General features: G+C 44.1%; 1 protein-coding gene across 2 annotated transcripts in view; it reads right to left on the bottom strand.

Annotated features, from left to right (window-relative positions):
- The window catches only part of LOC112250259 (rhophilin-1), a 65,565-nt gene that overhangs the window by 19,833 nt on the left and 31,824 nt on the right, over positions 1 to 13,908 (bottom strand). For both annotated transcript variants that reach the window (XR_006083272.1, XM_024420250.2), the window contains exons 10-12: positions 12,340 to 12,496; positions 12,043 to 12,168; positions 10,104 to 10,298 (exon numbers count right to left, since the gene is read on the bottom strand). Coding sequence is in view for 1 of the 2 variants with exons in the window: in XM_024420250.2 (XP_024276018.1) it covers positions 10,104 to 10,298; positions 12,043 to 12,168; positions 12,340 to 12,496 (478 nt within the window). In the remaining variant the exon portion in view is untranslated. The remainder of the gene's footprint in view (positions 1 to 10,103; positions 10,299 to 12,042; positions 12,169 to 12,339; positions 12,497 to 13,908) is intronic.

Raw genomic sequence — 13,908 nt, 5'->3', positions numbered from 1 at the left:
TTGTGCAAGGAGGAGCAGGAGGACCACTGCCAGAGCCCTGCAAAATGACCTCTAGCAGGCCACAAATGTGCATGTGTCTGCTCAAACGGTCAGAAACAGACTCCATGAGGGTGGTATGAGGGCCCGACGTCCACAGGTAGGGGTTGTGCTTACAGCCCAACACCTTGCAGGACGTTTGGCATTTGCCAGAGAACACAAAGATTGGCAAATTCGCCACTGGCGCCCTGTGCTCTTCACAGATGAAAGCAGGTTCACACTGAGCACGTGACAGACGTGACAGTCTGGAGACGCCGCGGAAAACGTTCTGCTGCCTGCAACATCCTCCAGCATGACTGGTTTGGCGGTGGGTCAGTCATGGTGTGGGGTGGCATTTCTTTGGGGGGCCGCACAGCGCTCGCCAGAGGTAGCCTGACTGCCAATAGGTACCGAGATGAGATCCTCAGACCCCATGTGAGACCATATGCTGGTGCGGTTGGCCCTGGGTTCCTCCTAATGCAAGACAATGCTAGACCTCATGTGGCTGGAGTGTGTCAGCAGTTCCTGCAAGAGGAAGGCATTGATGCTATGGACTGGCCCGCCCGTTCCCCAGACCCAAATCCAATTGAGCACATCTGGGACATCATGTCTCGCTCCATCCACCAACGCCACGTTGCACCACAGACTGTCCAGGAGTTGGCGAATGCTTTAGTCCAGGTAAGGGAGGAGACCATCCGCCACCTCATCAGGAGCATGCCCAGGCGTTGTAGGAAGGTCATACAGGCACGTGGAGGCCACACACACTACTGAGCCTCATTTTGACTTGTTTTAAGGACATTACATCAAAGTTGGATCAGCCTGTAGTGTGGTTTTCCACTTTAATTTTGAGTGTGACTCCAAATCCAGACCTCTTATGGGTTGATAAATTTGATTTCCATTGATAATTTTTGTGTGATTGTTGTCAGCACATTCAACTATGTAAAGAAAAAAGTATTTAATAAGAATATTTCATTCATTCAGATCTAGGATGTGTCATTTTAGTGTTCCCTTTATTTTTTTGAGCAGTGTATAATAGTAGGGGACTACAACACAGTTTAGGTACATCAGTGGACCAGAAAGGCAATCATACTACCAACTATCACCCTCTGGTGCACAAAAATATCAAATATTATGGACGCCTTAGAATTTATGGATATATAAAATATAACATTACACATCAATTGTGTAGATCAATGTAATGCAGAAGCATTGAATAAACTCAACGCAAAACAAAAGGAGTTTGAGGAACTTATTCAGGACGGATCAGGTTTCATTTATTTAAAAATTGAGAAAATTGGATGGAAAACAGCGAAGAATGCGCCAAGTTTTTCCTAAATCTTCAATATAGAAACATGTCCAAAAAGAACCTACAAAAAATAGTCAGTCACAATCGATGTAGAAATCCTTCTCTCAGCAAAAGTGAATTTGAATGAGGATGCAAAATATTAAAAATGTTTGTCAAGTTCCTCCAATCTCACTTGATGAAAAGTTTTGTGATATCATGTGGGGGCAAAACATTTGTATTAGCAGTACTTGAAATGATAGGTATCAATCCTGTACTCTGGTTGTGTAAAGTGCCGTTTTCACCTAACTCTGTGCCTAATACACCACAGCTCGTGGCCCCACGGGGGCGCAGAAGGTCATGGCAGATTAGTTGGGGAAGGGACATTCTGGACCAGGTGCAATTATGGCATAGGGAAGGTGGTTTCCTGAGTTTAACAATGTTAGACAAAGTCAGGGAGAGTGTATGGGTTAAACTGGGTTAAATATTGAAAATGGGAAAGAGGCAAAATTAGGGGACAGCCCCGTCAGAATATGGTAGTGCAGACTGAGGAGGAAGGGAAAACCAATAAAGACAAGACAGTGAGAAATAACAAAAAAGAGGATGAGATTTCCCCCCCTCTCTTTTCCTCCCAATCTCTACCCAGTGCTGCCAGCACCAGTGGCCGCCGCCGCCAGCACCAGTGGCCGCAGCTGGGGGAGGGGCCAACTACCATTCAACTACACCCCGCCAGTTGACTCAGACCCCCCTTCCTCCACTGCGCCTCCTCCCCTGTTTCTTGGGTCCTCTCCGCGGCCCATGGAGACCTGTTGAAGGACTTCCTAGTGAGGGGCCTGGCACCTGACCTGGAGAGAGCGGTGAGAACGACGTGCATCAGTTGGGAGACTAAGCCACTGGCGACTGTTGTGCAACACTAAGCACGCTGAGAGACAGCAGTGCACCCAGGTGAAGGCACAGGTCAAGAGGGAGAACCTGAAGAGTACCGAACTCGGGAAGTCTCAGCTGACGTTCTACCAAGGGGCGGCGGGTCAAGGCACGGCTGGAGAAAGAAATTGCTACAACTGTGGTAAACCAGGCCATTTTGCTGCTAGCTGCCCAGAAGGACCGACAGGGGTGGATCCAGAGGAGCCCCAAGGGGGCCCCCCCTCGAGTAAGAGGTCCACTAGGAGGACAAGGTCTGTGGTATCCCCCTGCCCAACAACAACCATGGCAGCAACCAACCAACCGAGGGAGAATATTGACGGGCGAAGGAGGTAGTCATTGAGTTAGAATCGTCAGAGCAACCAGAAAAGTGTTTTTAAAGAACCATACCCTTCCTCGAATTTAGCCAACAGTGGAGGCTTGCGTCAATGGTGAGTCAATAATATTTCTACTGATACGTGAGCTGTGATGTCTGTGATTAACTGTAAAGCTATGACAAAAATCTCCTATGTCTAGTGAAACAGTCAAAACTGTAGGGGCTTCAGGCCTCCCATTCAGTATATGGGGATTTGGTGACCAAACAGATGGCACTGTGATAGACTGCATCCAATTTGTTGAGTAGTGTTGGAGGCTATTTTATAAAATGACATCCCCGAAGTCGAGGATCGGCAGGACGGTCAGTTTTACGAGGGCATGTTTGGCAGCATGAGTGAAGGATGCTTTGTTGCGAAATAGGAAGCCGATTCTAGATTTAATTTTGGATTGGAGATGCTTAATGTGAGTCTGTAAGGAGAGTTTACAGTCTAACCAGACACCTAGGTATTTGTAGTTGTCCACATATTATAAGTCAGAACTGTCCAGGGTCGTGATGTTGGAATGGGCAGACAGGTGATGGCAGCGATCAGTTGAAGAGCATGCATTTAGTTTTACTTGCATTTAAGAGCAGTTGGAGGCCACGGAATGGGGAGTTGTATGGCATCGAAGCTCGTCTGGAGGTTAGTTAACACAGTGTTCAAAGAAGGGCCAGAAGGATACAGAATGGTGTTGTATGCGTAGAGGTGGATCAGAGAATCACCAGCAGCAAGAGCGACATCATTGATGTATACAGAGAAGAGAATAGGCCCAAGAATTTAACCCTAGCAGCACGAGCTCTGAAGATGGATGGGGGGGGCAATCAGTTCACATATGGTGTCCAGGGCACAGCTGGGGGCAGAGGGTGGTCTATAGCAAGCGGCAACGGAGAGAGACTTGTTCCTGGAAAGGTGGATTTTTAAAAGTAGAAGGTTGAACTGTTTGGGCACAGACCTGGATAGTAAGACAGAACTCTGCAGGCTCTCTCTGCAGTAGATTGCAACACTGCCCCCTTTGGCAATTCTATCTTGTCGGAAAATGTTATAGTTAGGGATGGAAATTTCTGGGTTTTACGTGGTCTTCCTGAGTCAGGATTCAGACACAGCCAGGACATCTGGGTTGGCAGAGTGTGCTGGGGCTTCTAATGTTAACATGCATGAAACCTAGGCTATTACGGTAACAGAAGTCAACAAATGATAGCGCCTGGGGAATGGGAGTGGAGCTAGGCACTGCAGGGCCTGGATTCACCTCCACATCACCAGAGGAACAGAGGAGTAGGATGAGGGTACGACTAAAGGCTAAAATAACTGGTCGCCTAGTACGTTCAGAACAGAGTAAAAGGAGCAGATTTCTGGGCATGATAGAAGAGATTAAAGGCATAACGTATGATAGGATGCGAGCACAGTGAGGGTAAACCTGTGCATAGAGTGACGATGAAAGAGATAGTCTCTAGAAATGTAATTAAAGCCAGGTGATGTCACCGCATGTGTGGTAGGTAGAACTAACGTGTTAAATAAGGCGTATTGAGCAGCTAGAGGCTCTACAGTGAAATAAGGCAATAATTACTAACCAAAATCGCAATGAACAAGGCATATTGACGTTAGCAACAGGCATGCGTAGCCGAGTGAACATAGGAGTCTGGTGAGTGGCTTCAGGCAGCAAGCAGCTGGGGCTAGCAAAAGGGCCTTGGAGGGATGTCGCAACAGAAGAAAGTTTGTTGTGGGCCCCTCGTGCTATTACGTCAGCAGACGGATCAGCAGGGCTCCGTGTGGTAAACCAGGCCAATTGGCAAAAAATATAAAATAGGTGTAGTGGCCAAAGAATTTGTCCGATGTGCTCTGGATAGCTAGCAGGCCACGGCTAATATACTAGCGGATGGGCATTCAGGGGAGAACGCGACGGCGGAGCCGTGGGCCTAGCAGATGGGCCTAGCAAGGCTAGCGCCAGGCTAATTAGTTCTTGCTTCGGGACAGAGACATTAGCCAGGAGTGGCCACTCGGATATCAGCTAGCTAGCTGCGATGATCCAGGTGGAAAAAAAGGTTGGAGCTTGAGGTAGGAATCCGGAGAAAAATGTCAGATTTTCTCTGGTTTGTGTTGCGCTGTGCAGACTGGCGAGAGTTGTCCATGCTAGAGGTAGCTGATGACTGCTAGCAGTGGCTAGCTGACTACTAGCTAGTAGCTGGCTAGCTTCTGTTAGAGTTACGGTTCAGAAGACAGATCAGCAGGGTTCCGCGTGGTGAAACCAGGCCAATTGGCAAACAAGGTACAGTGGCCAAAGAATTTGTCTGATGGGCCTCTTTAGCTGACAGTCCGATGTGTTCTAGACAGTAGCGGGCCGTAGTTTGCTAGTAGACAGTTAGCTGGTAGCAAGTTAGCTGGCTAGCTTTTGATGGGGGATCCGGATTCTTAAGTATAAAATAGCAAATCCGTACCACTTGGGTGAGGCGGGTTGCAGGAGAGTATATTCAGTCCGTAGATGGAAAGTGCTATTAAAATATATACGAGAAAAAAAACAAGGAAAAACAATGTTTACATGGGATAGGGAGGGACAAGACAATATCACACGTCCGACTGCTACGCCATCTTGGAACATAGAGATTGCCTACGGGCAAGGGATAAGTATGATTTTGGCAGGATGAAGGGGGCTGAGCCCCTTGTAGTCACTCCCAAAGATACCAGGCGCCCTTCCAGAGCACAGTATCCATTTAGTAAAGATGCTAATTGCAGGTATCACACATGTACATGCCTCACTGTTAGAACACGGAGCGTTAGTCCTGTGTCCACTCACCTTGCAACACCCCTATCTGGCCAGTAAGAAAGGCCTCGGGCATGAGCGCAAACAGCATCACCTATGTGGTTCCCAATCCTACGACACTGTTGTCTGCAGTTCTAACAACAGCAAATTGGTTTTCAGTTATTGATTTGGCTAATGCGTTTTTTTTAGCATCCCCGTAGCAACAGATCTTCAGTGCTGGTTTGCTTTTACGTTCCTTGGCAAGAGATTTACTTGGACTGATGGTCCCCATGGGGTACACGGACTCCCCCCCCCGCAATTTTTTCAACCGCATTGGCACAAAATTGAGGGTTTCCTTCCCCCGGAGGGGAGCACTCTCATACAGTACGTGGATGACTTATTGCTATGCTCTGAGACTCTCCAGTCCTGTGAAACTGACACAAGAGCTCTGTCAGAGAATGGCCAAAGTATCAAAAGAGAAGTTGCAACTAATCTCCCAAACGGTTCAATATCTGGGTCATGATATCACTCCCAGCTGGGCACAGAGTGCAAGCCATTCTCTCAGTCCCACAGCCTGTTACCAAGCAACACATGTCACTGACTGGTATTGCAGGTTATTGTACAGCGTGGCTGCCTGACTATGCTGAGGTTGTCCAGCCTCCCTCTGATCTCACTTATGGTCACAAAATGGCTATGAATGATAAGATAAAGTGGACCCGAGGGTTTGACGGCCCTGACAAAACTGAAACAACTCATGACTCCTTCCCCATGCTTGGGGCTCCCTAACCACTCTAAACCATTTAATCTGTTGGTGTGTGAGAAAAATGGTTTGGGGTCTTCTGTTTTGACACAGGAACATGGAGGAAAGTAGAGACCAGTGGGTTACAATCCTAAACAATTGCTGCTACTGAAACTGTGTTAGCGTGTGCAGATATTGTGGCTATGTGCCAGTTAACTGTTCACGTCCTACATGTGGTCCATGCTCTTATTTCACAGGCAAAGAGAGCACACCTGACTCCAGGGAGAATCTGAATGTGCTGCTCACAATGTCTCATGTGACCCTGAAGAGGTGCACTGTGCCCAATCCAGCTACACTGTTGCCGACCCCTGATGATGGAGAACCTCATGACTGCACAGCCCTTGTTGAAGATGGTATCCAAACCAAGGTCAGACTTAACTGATGTACCAATACAGAATGCTGATTTGGAAAAATTTGTGGATGGTTCAGCTCAGAGGTCTGACAAGGGAGAGCCACTTGTGGCTTATGCTGTAACAGCATCTACCACACTTGAGTGCTAAATTGCCCTCACACCTCAGCTCAAGCTGCTGAGTTGTTTGCTCTTATGAGAGCTTGCATTTTGGCTAAAGGGCAAACTGTTACCATTTACACTGACAGTAGATATGCATTTGGCGTGGTACATACTTTTGGAACCCTCTGGAAGCAGCGAGGTTCTCACGTCATCAGGTAAGACAATCTCACATTCGAAATTGGTTGACAACCTTTTAAAATGTGAGATTTTTTGTCCACTTTATTTGGAATGGCAAACCAGATCAAGTTAAATGAGCATATTTATATAATAATATTATAAATAATAATGATATAATTAAAACTTAAATATTAAGGCATTAAGCCTCTCTCTTAAAGCCTAATTTGTACTGAAATTGTATATACAGTTTAAATCGGAAGTTTACATATACTTAGGTTGGAGTCTTTAAAACTCGTTTTTCAACCACTCCACAAATTTCTTGTTAACAAGCTATAGTTTTGGCAAGTCGGTTAGGACATCTACTTCGTGCATGACACAAGTCATTTTCCCCAACAATTGTTTACAGACAGATTATTTCACTTCTAATTCATAGGACTTGTTTTACTGTGGATATAGATACTTCAGTACCGGTTTCCTCCAGCATCTTCACAAGGTCCTTGCTGTTGTTCTGGGATTGATTTGCTCTTTTCGCAACAAAATACATTCATCTCTAGGAGACAGAACGCATCTCCTTCCTGAGCAGTATGACGGCTGCTTGGTCCCATGGAGTTTATACTTGCATACTAGTATTTGTACAGATGAACGTGGTACCTTCAGGCGTTTGGAAATTGCTCCCAAGGATGAACCAGACTTGGAGGTCTACAAATTTGTTTCTGAGGTCTTGGCTGATTTCTTTTGATTTTCCCATGATGTCAAGCAAAGAGACACTGAGTTTGAAGGTAGGCCTTGAAATACATCCACAGGTACACCTCCAATTGACTCAAATTATGTCAAATTGCCTATCATATGCTTCTAAAGCCATGACCTAATTTTCTGGAATTTTCCAAACTTTTTAAAGGCACAGTCTACTTAGTGTATGCAAACTTCTGACCCACTGGAATTGGGATACAGTGAAATAATCTGTCTGTAAACAATTGTTGGAAAAATGACTTGGCACAAAGTAGATGTCCTAACAGACTTCCCAAAACTATAGTTTGTTAGCAAAAAATGTGTGGAGTGGCTGAAAAACTAGTTAATGACTCCAACCTAAGTGTATGTAAACTTCCGACTTCAACTGTATATATATAAAAATGAAATATCACATATACTTAACTATTCAGACCCATTAGTCAGTGCTTTGTTGAAGCACCTTTGGCAGTGAATACAGCCTAGAGTATTCTTGGGTATCATGCTTGGCACACCTGTATTTGGGGAGTTTCTTCCATTCTTTTCTGCAGATCCTCTCAAGCTCTGTCAGGTTGGATGGGGAGCGTCACAGCACAGCTATTTTCAGGTCTCTCCAGAGATGTTCGATCGGTTTCAAGTCCGGGCTCTGGCTGGGCCACTCAAGGACATTCAGAGACTTGTCTCGAAGCCACTCCTACGTTGTCTTCGCTGTGTGCTTGGGGTCGTTGTACTGTTGAAAGGTGAACCTAAGCCCCAGCCAGAGGTCCTGAGCACTGTGTAGCAGGTTTTCATCAAGGATCTCTGTACTTTGCTCAGTTCCCCTTTCCCTCAATCCTGACTAGTCTCCCAGACCCTGCCAATGAAAAACATCCCATCAGCATGTTGCCACCACAATGCTTCACCGTCGGGATGTTGCCAGGTTTCCATCAGACGCATTCAGGCCAAAGAGTCAATCTTGGTTTCATCAAATATGAGAATCTTGTTTTTCTTGGTCAGAGTCCTGTGGTGTCTTTGGGCAAATTCCAAGCGGGCTGTCATGTGCCTTTTACTGAGGAGTGTCTTCCGTCTGGCCACTTAACCATAACGGCCTGATTGGTGGACTGCTGCAGAGATGGTTGTCCTTCTGGAAGGTTCTCCCATCTCAAAAGAGGAACTCTGGAGCTCTGTAAGTTTGACCGCTGGGTTCTTGGTCACCTACCTGACCAAGGCCCTTCTACCCAGATTGCTCAGTTTGGCCGGGCGGCCAGCTCTAGGAAGGGGCTTTGGTGGTTCTAAACTTCTTCGATTTAAGAATGATGGTGGCCACTGTGTTCTTTTGGGACCTTCAATGCTGCAGACATTTTTTGGTACCCTTCCTCAGATCTGTGCCTTCGACACAATCCAGTCTCGGAGCAATACGGACAATTCCGTAGACCTCATAGCCTGGTTTAATCTCTGACATGCACTGTCAACTGTGGAACCTTATATAGACAGGCGTGTGCCTTTCCAAATCATTTCCAATCAATTGAATGTACCACAGGTGGACTCTAATCAAGTTGTAGAAACATCAAGGATGATCAATAGAAACAGGATGCACCTGAGCTCAATTTCAAGTCTCATAGCAAAGGGTCTGAATACTTATGTAAATGAGTTTAATTTATACATTTGCAAATATTTCTAAAAACCTGTTTTCACTTGGTCATTATGGGCTATTGTGTGTTGATTAAATAAAAACATTCTCATCAATCACTTTTATAATAAGGCTGTAACGTAACAAAATGTGGGAAAAGTCAAGGGGTCTGAATATTTTCTGAATGCACTATATATAGTGTATCATTATACTCTTGGGTACATTATTTTTAGGGCAATATCAGTAGACATTTTACAAATATGAAGGTTCAGGACCCTCATTGCAAAAGGAAATAGAAAAATGGTATTCTACAGGGAAAGATGGGTTAATCTGTGGAGTGTTGGAGTTAAATTCAGAATTAATAGTGAATTGGCCACTGGATGAAAATCCAGCACTTGAAGAAAGAGGAAGTTAGAAATATATGTATAATTATTTAACTACAGGTACCGTAGATGACAGCGAAATAGCAGTGGAAGTATTGTTGTCCGTTAGTTTACTCCAATTAGGGTAGGGATGGTAGGGGAGGAAAAAGTATAGAAAAAAAACAAAATAAATGAAAACAATTAAATTGATAGAACCTACAATCTAGATGTAATAGTAAAGCTGATCTACCCCCTTCCCACTAAATAATAACCACAATCAAGAACACTAAGAGTTGAATGGTGAACACCGCAATAGAGTTACATTTTGAACACTTCCAAAAGTCTTATTATAACACCAGTTCAGTGGGAAATCAGTCTGAAATTGCACATTTAACACATTCCCAGTTAAATGTACACCATTGATTTTGCTGTGTGATGCATCCCTCCAATAGAGTTCCAGTCACATGTAGAATCTCTGCCAACGCGCACTGAAGCTGTTCTGGCGGCTTGTGGTTACCCAACGCCCTATTAAGACACTTTATGATGGTGTTTCCTTTATTTTTGACAGATATCTGTATCTCTACACATACACATGACTTTACTGAAAAACTCACTCGCACAACTGCACTCACACAGTCTAATTACTGGTGCTCACACTTACAAAACACACTCACAGTGTATCTCGGGAGCCTCTGCTGTCTCGTCGAAGTCGTCCTCTCGGTCCATCTCAGAGTATTTGTCTAAAGAGCGTTTGTGCACGAAGGAGAGCACCTCTTGTAGAATATCCATCTTCCTTAAGATCTTACACAGACCGTGTACTCTCATAGCTTCCTCATGTCTGATCAACGCACGACGCAGGTGGGCCTTACCTAGAGCACTCACGCAAAGACACACAGGAAAAGCTTTAGTAGGATCTCACAAAGGCCATGCTTGCGCATCAAATATAGATACAGTTGAAGTCAGAAGTTCACATAAACTAGTTTTAATGACTCCAAACTAAGGGTTTCAATCACTCGTTTGTCAACCACTCCAAAAATTTCTTGGCAACAAACTATAGTTTTTGCAAGTCGATTAGGACACCTACTTTTGGCATGACTAACCCTAACAGTTATTAAAAGACTATTATTTCACTGTATCACAATTCCAGTGGGTCAGAAGTTTACATACACGAAGTTGACTGTGCCATTAACCAGCTTGGAAAATTCCAGAAAATTATGTCATGGCTTTAGAAGCTTCTGATAGGCTAATTGACATCATTTGGGTCAATTGGAGGTGTCCCTGTGGATGTATTTCAAGGCCTACCTTCAAACCCAGTGCCTCTTTGCTTGACATCATGGGAAAATCAAAAGAAAATCAGCCAAGACGTCAGAAACAAATTTGTAGACCTCTACAAGTGTGGGTCATCATTGGGAGCAATTTCCAAACGCCTGAAGGTACCACGTTGATCTGTACAAACAATAGTACACAAGTATAAACACCATGGGACCACGCAGCCTTCATACCGTTCAGGAAGGAGACACATTGTCTCTTAGAGATTAACGTATTTTGGTGCGAAAAGAGCAAATCAATACCAGAACAGCAGCAAAGGACCTTGTGAAGATGCTGGAGGAAACAGATACAAAAGTATCTATATCCACAGTAAAAACGAGTCCTATATCGACATAACCTGAAAGGCTGCTCAGCAAGGAAGAAGCCACTGCTCCAAAACCGCCATAAAAAAGCCAGACTACGATTTGCAACTGCACATGTGGACAAAGATTGTACTTTTTGGAAAAAAGTATTCTGGTCTGATGAAACGAAAATAGAACGGTTTGGCCATATTGACCATTGTTATGTTTGGAGGAAAAAGGGGAGGCTTGCAAGCCGAAGAACACCATCCCAACCGTGAAGCACGGGAGTGGCAGCATCATGTTGTGGGGGTGCTTTGCTGCAGGAGGGACTGGTTCACTTCACAAAATAGATGGCATCACGAGGCAAGAAAAGTATGTGGATATATTGAAGCAACATCTTAAGACATCAGTCAGGAAGTTAAAGCTTGGTCGCAAATGGGTCTTCCAAATAGACAATGACCAAGCATACTTCCAAAGTTGTGGCAAAATGGCTTAAGGACAACAAAGTCAAGGTATTGGAGTGGCCATCACAAAGCCCTGACATCAATACCATAGAAAATTTGTGGGCAGAACTGAAAAAGCATGTGCGAGCAAGGAGGAATAAAATCCTGACTCAGTTACACCTGCTCTGTCAGGAGGAATGGGTCAAAATTCACCCAACTTATTGTGGGAAGCTTGTGGAAGGCTACCTGAAACGTTTGAACCAAGTTAAACAATTTAAAGGCAATGCTAGAAAATACTAATTGACCGTATGTAAACTTCTGACCCACTGGGAATGTGATGAAAGAAATAAAAGCTGAAATAAATCACTACTATTATTCTGACATTTCACATTCTTAAAATAAAGTGGTGATCCTAATTGACCTAAAACAGGGGATTTTTACTTGGATTAAATGTCAGGAATTGTGAAAAACTGAGTTGAAATGTATTTGGCTAAGGTGTATGTAAACTTTCGACTTCAACTGTATGCGTTTGTGTGTGTGGTGAGTGCGAGCGTTCTCACCCAGTTTGCGTCTCTCCTCGGGGTCTCTGAGCACCTGGCTGAGTGGGGGTCCAGCAGGATTACTGACATGGAGCTGGAGGAGAGCCTTCTCTCCCTCTTCATCACACTCTTCTTCATCAATGGACTCTACGGGACACAACACACACTGGCAGATAGACACACATTTACTGGAATACACACACTCATACTAAAACACACACAAACAGGACAATTTCCGAACCACCACAATCGTCATTCCTGTAATCATCAATATCAGACTCAACATAAACCCACCTCACACCGCACGGTGGAACTTACGTGTGCGGTCACAGAGAGCGACAGCAGCATAGTAGTGTGAGAGAGCTCTGAAGTGTTCTGCTTTCACCTGAACCATGGAGGCCCAGGAGAATGGGACATAGTCCTTCACTAAGGGCTGAGACATGGTCTGGAGCACCAAGCTATACACATCTGATACCTATAGCGAGAGAGAGAGTAAAAGACGGATGAAGAAAGACAGGAGAATGGAACATAGGCTTTCACTAAGGGCTGAGACATGGTCTGGAGCACCAAGTTACAATTAAACACAGTCTCAAATAGCCACCTGTCCCTTTTAATAGCCGGTCAACGGCACACACTTCAGCAAATAAACACTGTTTCAAATAAACTCTAGGTCTAAATTAATCATTTACGAGGTCACCATGAATTGTTTACAAGGTTTAATGTTTGATTTGTTACATTAAATAATTCAGTAATGACTCCAAAAAATAAATGGCGATCATCCGTTTTTAAATTGCCAGTAAGAAACAGCTGAGAACTGCTAGCTGGCAAGCACAAAAACAGTAAACAACTTCAGGGGTACATACCCCTAGAAAATCAGCAGTGTGCCATCTAAAGGCAAAAGTAAGAACTGACAAATGCACAGTTAAAGAGGAGAATAATATTCTGTCAAGGAAAAGAGAGTCATATATATATATATATATATATATATATATATGAGAGAGAGCGAGAGAGAGAAATGTGAGTGTGCAAATGATAACAGTGCAAAAAAGGGAGAAATGTATTAAAATGCTGGAAGTGATGAATGCTGAACAATTAACTATGCAAATCAGCAAAAGCTGTGCATTAAATAGACGCCTAACTCAAATAGAAGCCTGTCTGTAATAAGTGACTGTTGAGTTCAGTGATTTAAGCAAATAAATGCCCGGGCTATTAATTTAAGTTTTACCGTATATAGGTCTTATACCTACAGAGAGCGAAAGACGACACAGGACAGGGTATGTTAACTCTTCTCCCGGGGAAAGGTAGAGAAAGAGCTGGATTTCCTATTACACTGTGAAAAATACTTAGACCTAAGATTATTTTATAGTTTCAAATTCATTGCAATGAATGATAATCTTTTTTCCAAAAACTATTTAAAAAAATATTTATTGGATGAAAAACCAAAATGTGTAGTTTGGGCAGACAAGGACAGTATGTGGCCTCCTGCCACAACCAGAGGGCCAGCCAGTGAAAAGTACAATGCAACAATAGTATTTGCAATTTTGTTTTGTTTTGGCTTTCATACACTATACATACAAAAAAAGCATGTGGACAGCCCTTCAAATCAGTGAATTCTGCTATTTCAGCCACACCCATTGCTGACAGGTGTATAAAAATCGAGCACAGCCATGCAATTGCCATAGACAAACATTGGCAGTCGAATGGCCTTACTCAGTGACTTTCAACGTGACACTGGCATAGGACGTCACCTTTCCAACAAGTCAGTTCGTCAAATTTCTGCCCTGATCGAGCTGCCCAGGTCAACTGTAGGTGCTGTTATTGTGAAATGGAAACATCTAGGAGCAACAACGGCTCAACCGCGATGTGGTAGGCCACACAAGCTCACAT

This window comes from Oncorhynchus tshawytscha, linkage group LG01 (assembly GCF_018296145.1).
Source record: "Oncorhynchus tshawytscha isolate Ot180627B linkage group LG01, Otsh_v2.0, whole genome shotgun sequence".
NCBI classification, from domain to species: Eukaryota; Metazoa; Chordata; class Actinopteri; order Salmoniformes; family Salmonidae; genus Oncorhynchus; species Oncorhynchus tshawytscha.
This window is presented reverse-complemented; position numbering and strand designations above follow the sequence as displayed.